Source organism: Trichoplusia ni, chromosome 18, assembly GCF_003590095.1.
Source record: "Trichoplusia ni isolate ovarian cell line Hi5 chromosome 18, tn1, whole genome shotgun sequence".
NCBI lineage: Eukaryota > Metazoa > Arthropoda > Insecta > Lepidoptera > Noctuidae > Trichoplusia > Trichoplusia ni.
In genome coordinates this window covers 3,638,311-3,644,934 of record NC_039495.1, presented here as the reverse complement: position 1 = coordinate 3,644,934, position 6,624 = coordinate 3,638,311, and the positions used below count along the sequence as shown (strand labels likewise).

Sequence of the window (6,624 nt, the reverse complement as noted above, 5' to 3'; positions counted from 1 at the left end):
CTTCAGCTTCGTCTTTCGAGATTAGAAAACACTTGTAGTATCGCATAGCGATCGCCATTCTGCACTATCTTTTAGTTTAGTTTTTTTTTTTTTTTTTTGTAGGTAGGTTGGTAATTTACCCGATCACTCGCCACACTTTAACGATCATTCGCATTTTAGTGCTCTGCCAGACTGCACTCGTCCATATCGCTCGTGTATTGGCGTTGTATCTTTTACTCGGTAATTAATAGATAAGCTTAAACAATGCCTAAAAGGAAAGGAAGTGATCATAATTATGAAGTTTTGTTGAAAAAGTTAAGGAAGATTGAAAATAAAATACGTCAATGTGATGGACAAACAACACCTGCTCGCCGTTCTAGGCGTGTCAGAGTGCTTTCCAGTTCGTCTTCCTCGTCGCGGGAATCACCAGGTCAACAAGTTGATACCGTTAACAGTGAGTACTTTTTTTCTTTCATAACCTTGAATAAGTGAACTATATCCTCGTAAGAATGGTATTGCGGACAGCTTTTGGGGCTGTCTCGTGCCATTTATAGGTATTAGGTATTGCGGGCAGCTTGTGGGGCTGCTCCGTGCCATTTACCTGTAATTTACACGGTGTTGTAGGCAAACTCGTGCCGCTCTTTGTTCGTGTAATACGGTATTGAGGGCAGTTCGTGTGGCTGTTCCTTACCATTTATATAGTGTTGCGGGTAGCTTATATGGGGCTACCTCCTCACTATTGGCATATACTCTAAATGAGCTTGCAGTGTAAGCACTTCCTCATGGTTATTTATACATAATGTTGCGGGTAGTTTGAAGGGCTACTTCTTCATTATTCACATTCCATGAATTGATATTCAATTCGTCTGCTTACAGACGAGATTTCTCCATGCCACGCCGAATCGGATTTGGAACCAGCGACGACAGACCAGGGCACGGTGGCAGACCAGGGCGCGATGAGTCCGTCAAACATTCCACAAGAAAATGCTCGCCTGGAACCCACCGTATGTTCGGAAGATATCATACCCGAAAATTCCGAAATAGAACTGGATGACGATATACTGCAAATTCTTGGAGTTGATCCCACGCAAGTAATAATTTATGGGAAAGATATACAAAAGGAAGTTGCAGTTCGTTTTGAGCATACAGCAACGGCAGGATTGTCCAAAGATGAGCGTAAAGAAATCAATGAAAAATTTCTTATACCAGGGAACTGTAAGCTTATCGGTGCGCCAGCTTTAAATCTGGAAATCAAAGCCGCTCTTTCTGAGACCATAATAAAACGCGATAAAGCGATAGAAGCAAAACAAATCTGCTGGCATCAGCAATTTCAGGCCTCGGCGAGGCAATTTCGCTCGTCCTCTCCTCGAAAGAAAAGAACACAGATCTCTTACGTATCCTGATGAACACCGGACGTGCCATGTGTGATTGTCAACATAACGATACTATTGCCAGACGTAACTTTATCCTCTACGCAGTCAAGAAGGATATGAAAGAGTCTCTCATTAATACGAAGATTGACGAATTTCTATTCGGACAGAACCTAACTGATACTCTAAAAGCTGCTAAAGCAATTAACAAATCTGGCGCAGAGTTAAAACCTCCTGCCCCTACACCAAAACCTAGTACAAGTAAACCAAATCCGTCAACTTCAAAAAACTGGAAAGGTTCGTATGCAGCGCGCAAGCCGCCTCCGAAGACGACGAACACAACAGCTCCGGCGGAGGGTCGTCGGACGAGGAGCCAGCACGCGAGCTCCTCGAGATCATACAATCAGCGGCCCTCGCGCAACATGACGCGCAGCCGTCGCTGATGCTGGCGCCTACAACATCATCTCCGGTACAGTATGCTGGGAGACTGGCTCAATTCTATCAACAATGGCTGCTTCTCACTAATGATCCAGTAATTCTTTCATATATTGAAGGATACAAAATCCCTTTTTCACGCCCTGTGTTTCAAAATACTATTCCACCATTAAGAAATTATTCTATGCATGAAAAATCTCAGTTTGAAGAAGCCATAAATGATCTGTCAAAGATTGGTGCTATTTCAAAATGTCAGCCATGTGAGGGTCAATTCATATCTAGTATATTCTTAGTACCAAAACCAAATGGAAAAAGGCGATTCATACTAAATTTAAAGAAATTAAACGAATTTATTGACACAGAACATTTCAAACTTGAAGATTTTCGAACTGCAATAAAATTAGTGTCTAAAGACTGTTTCATGGCAAAAATTGACCTTAAAGATGCTTATTTTATGATCAAAATACATCCAGATTTTAAAAAATACTTGCGTTTTCAGTGGAATCTTCTACTTTATGAGTTTAATGTTTTGCCATTCGGTCTTAGTACAGCCCCATACGTGTTTACCAAAATTATAAAGCCAGTGGCTAGACTTCTTCGCTCCACTGGCTATGTATCAACCGTTTATTTGGATGACTGGTTATTGATAGGACAGTCATACAATACATGTCTAAAGAATTTAAATCAAACTAGGTCATTGTTAACCTCGTTAGGTTTTATTTTAAATTACGACAAAAGCATTTTAGTTCCAAGTAAAGACTGCTTATTCCTTGGATATAAAATAGACTCCAAAAAAATCCAAGTCTACTTACCCGAAGAAAAAATTGACCATATTAGTAAACAGATTGATAAGATGTTATCGCTGGAGAGATGTAAGATAAGGGAATTCGCAAGATTTGTAGGTCTGCTTACATCAGCTTGTCCGGCCATTGAATATGGCTGGCTGTACACAAAATTATTTGAAAGAATTAAATACCTCAATTTAAAAACTACTAATGATAATTATGACTGTTACATGAATATTCCCCAATCTTTGTTACCGGATTTGTATTGGTGGAAACATGCTATAAAGCATTCAGTAAATAAGATAAAACATGACAGTTACGACTTGGAGATTTTTTCAGATGCCTCAACTATGGGTTGGGGTGCTGTGCAGGGTTACAATAAGGCTAGCGGTATGTGGAGCGAAAACGAACGGAATATGCACATAAATTATCTTGAAATACTTGCAGCATTTTTTGGGTTAAAAATTTACGCAAAAAGTCTAACTAACTGTCAAATTCTACTAAGAATAGATAACACAACTGCTATCTCTTACATAAACCGCATGGGAGGCATCCAATTCCCACACCTTACAGAGCTAGCCAAGAGGCTTTGGCAGTGGTGTGAAAGCCGTCAGTTGCATGTTTACGCTTCCTACATCAGCTCAGTTGATAATGCGGAAGCAGATGCTGAATCTAGACGCATCCATCCAGATATTGAGTGGGAGTTATCATCCATTGCTTTTCAAAGAATTGCGCAGGCTTTTGGTTATCCAGAGATTGATCTCTTTGCGAGTAGACTGAATAAAAAATGTTGTACTTACGTCTCTTGGCACCGTGATCCGGATGCCTACAAAGTTAATGCCTTCACAATTAATTGGACAAATTTTTATTTTTACGCTTTCCCACCCTTCTCAGTAATACTTAAAACATTACGAAAAATAGTATCAGATAAAGCCAGGGGTATTTTAATTGTTCCCCTGTGGCCCACACAGCCCTGGTACCCTATTTTCAAAAGCCTTGTGATTTCCCAGATTTTATATTTAAAACCGAATGAAAATTTAATAATTTCTCCTCATTCCAGCGGCCGGAATATGCACACTCAAATTACCCTGGCTGCAGCAATATTATCAGGACAGCATTCTTGAAAAGACAGGTCCCTTCATCAACATTAAACCTAATGATGAACTCTTTATCACACAACTCAATTAAACAATATAACGTATACTTAAAGAAATGGCATGATTACTGCATACAAAATAAAGTTGATTTATATTTTGCTACTATCCCCGATATCTTAAATTTTTTAACAATTCTGTATAATACTGGAGCGCGGTACGGGAGTCTTAATACTTGTCGCTCTGCTTTATCATTGGTTATAGGCAAACATGTAGGATTAGATCAAAATGTTAAACGTTTTTTCAAGGGCATATTTCGATCTCGTCCCCCAATGCCTAAATATGATACGTCTTGGGATCCTTCATTAGTATTAAAATTCCTAGAAAAGCTTTATCCAAATGAAACGTTATCGCTAGAAATGATAACCAAGAAACTAGCTACTCTGTTAACTTTAGTTACTGCACACAGAGTACAAATGTTATCAAAAATAAACATAGATAATATATCATTTTCTGAATCTAGAGCATCTATAAAAATAACAGATCTGATCAAAACCTCACGAATTGGTTCTCCTCAACCAACATTAATCTTACCTTTCTTTGTCCAAAAACCGCAAATATGCCCTGGAAAAACATTACGGGATTATTTATGTAAAACGGCAACCTTACGCGGTGATGTCAAATACCTTTTCATCACTCTTAAAAAACCATATCGTGCCGTATCTAGCCAGACACTAAGCCGCTGGATCCGTGCGACGTTGGGCAATGCTGGCGTTCCGGTGGCGACGTTTAGCGTGCACAGCACGCGACACGCCGCCACCTCGTGTGCACATCGCCTCGGTGTGAGCATGGATGCCATTAGAAGGACGGCTGGCTGGAGCGCCACCTCCAATATTTTTTTCAAGTATTATAATAGACCTCTTGATGCAGGCGATAATGAATCATTTGCTCGTACAATTATTGATAATTTCCAAAACAAAAATTAGAATATACATATTATATGTGTGATGTGACTATATTATGTTAGTATGAGTAATGATCTACCTCGTAAGTACTCGATTATTCAAATAAAGGATCAGTTGATTTTCAGAGTTATTGTTTATTATTTATGACCTTCAGGTCATGATGATAGAGAGTTACACATACTTATCATATGGTAAGTATGTGTCATGTACAAATAAGCTTAATGCTCATACACACCTACTTACCTCTGAAATATTTCACTATTGTCTCTAAATATCTACAAGTGTTTTCTAATCTCGAAAGACGAAGCTGAAGGATAATTAATGATTAAACGAACTTACCTGTAAGTGAAGTTCTATCATAATTATACGAAGCTTCGTCTGAAGAGATTAGAAACCCACCCTATCTTTGTGTTGATGTTTACTAACACCATGAGATCCCTTCCCTAATCGTGAAATATTGGTAAGTATCCTTTCTCTAAACTAAATGATCGTTAAAGTGTGGCGAGTGATCGGGTAAATTACCAACCTACCTACAAAAAAAAAAAAAAAAAACTAAACTAAAAGATAGTGCAGAATGGCGATCGCTATGCGATACTACAAGTGTTTTCTAATCTCTTCAGACGAAGCTTCGTATAATTATGATAGAACTTCACTTACAGGTAAGTTCGTTTAATCATTAATTATATTCATGTTGTAAAACATCACAATAAATTATTATTTTTGGAGATTGTTGCCTAGACTAAGTCTGAACCTGGAATGTGGGACACACCAGGTCCTGCTCACTATTAATGTGATAGCAATATTAAAGAGAGATGAGTTTTTTGACGCCACAATGAACATTTAAGGCTGTTGTTATAAACATGATAGGTCTTATCTATAGATAATCAATACAAAATGTAATAACGTGTATTAAATATGGAGTTTGGTTATGTGTGGGAATGTATGTATTAAAGTTCAGTAACTGAATCCTGAAATCTGTCAAAATCATGTTTCACTCTAAGCTTAGAAAAACTTGAATTTATTTGGAATTTGTAAGGTTTTATTTATTTTTAATACGAATTATAAAGATTGAAAGTTGTTAATTTGACTACTGTAAGGTTTTATTTATTTTTAATACGAATTATAAAGATTGAAAGATGTTAATTTGACTACTGTAAGGTTTTATTTATTTTTAATACGAATTATAAAGATTGAAAGATGTTAATTTGACTACTTTCCGATGACGGAACGTTTTTTTGTTGGCTGTTGGCGGGTCAACCAATTTTTGGGCGGGATTGATATTATTTTTGAATAGTGCGGAGAGTTATTAAAAGTACTGTTGATTAATATCACCTAGGTGTTATAACTTGTGTAAAACAATATCGATTGGAAAAATAAACAGTGTAATTTAAGTACAGTGTGGAGTTTGATTCGATATAACCTGTTATATCTCAGAAGTGGTATCACCGGCGTAAAACTGCGTAAGTATCCATAGTCAAAAACTGTAAATAGCAAATAAATAGTGTGATATATATAAAAAAAAATAGATTTGTTGGAATTTGTTTTTATATTATCGAGGATCTACACTAATATTATAAAGCTGAAAAGTTTTTTTGTTTGGTTGATCTAATTAATTTTAAACATAGAACATGATTGTCACCTAATTATATATATATGAGTGGTAGAAGGTCACAATGAATTAAATTAAAATTTTCCAATGTATTCATACCTCACGGGGCGGTTTATCCGGTATAATTAGCAGTAAATTTATCACCTTCTTTCATAATAGTAACCACCCTAGTCCTAATATTAAGGATGGTATGTATAAATTGAAATTTCTCAAACACCTTTAGCATTTATTAGCACAAATTATAAATACAACATGGTGTGGTAAATATAATGGACGAAAATAAAACCGTAAATTGTTGTGAGTTGCAGAAAGGATGGATCTTTCCAAGGGCCGTAAAGATGATCATCGGCGTCTAACAACGCCTCATCGTGAGCAGAGCGGTGTGAG

At 37.1% G+C, this 6,624-nt stretch overlaps 1 protein-coding gene across 1 annotated transcript; it reads left to right on the top strand.

The window, feature by feature from the left end:
* On the top strand, positions 1–3,757 carry LOC113503123. The gene is made up of 4 exons (XM_026884942.1): positions 1–433; positions 856–1,324; positions 1,435–1,610; positions 3,630–3,757. Exons 1-4 carry the CDS (start codon positions 244–246, stop codon positions 3,755–3,757), a joined length of 963 nt encoding a protein of 320 aa, XP_026740743.1. The 5' UTR covers positions 1–243.
* The last annotated feature ends 2,867 nt before the right edge of the window (positions 3,758–6,624 follow it).

Coding starts and splice junctions, on each gene's coding strand:
- LOC113503123 (XM_026884942.1), top strand. CDS start 244: ATGCCTAAAAGGAAAGGAAGTGATCATAATTATGAAGTTTTGTTGAAA. Junction 1,325..1,434: donor CAATTTCAGGCCTCGGCGAG/GCAATTTCGCTC, acceptor TACTATTGCCAG/ACGTAACTTTATCCTCTACG. Junction 1,611..3,629: donor TACACCAAAACCTAGTACAA/GTAAACCAAATC, acceptor TCCTCATTCCAG/CGGCCGGAATATGCACACTC.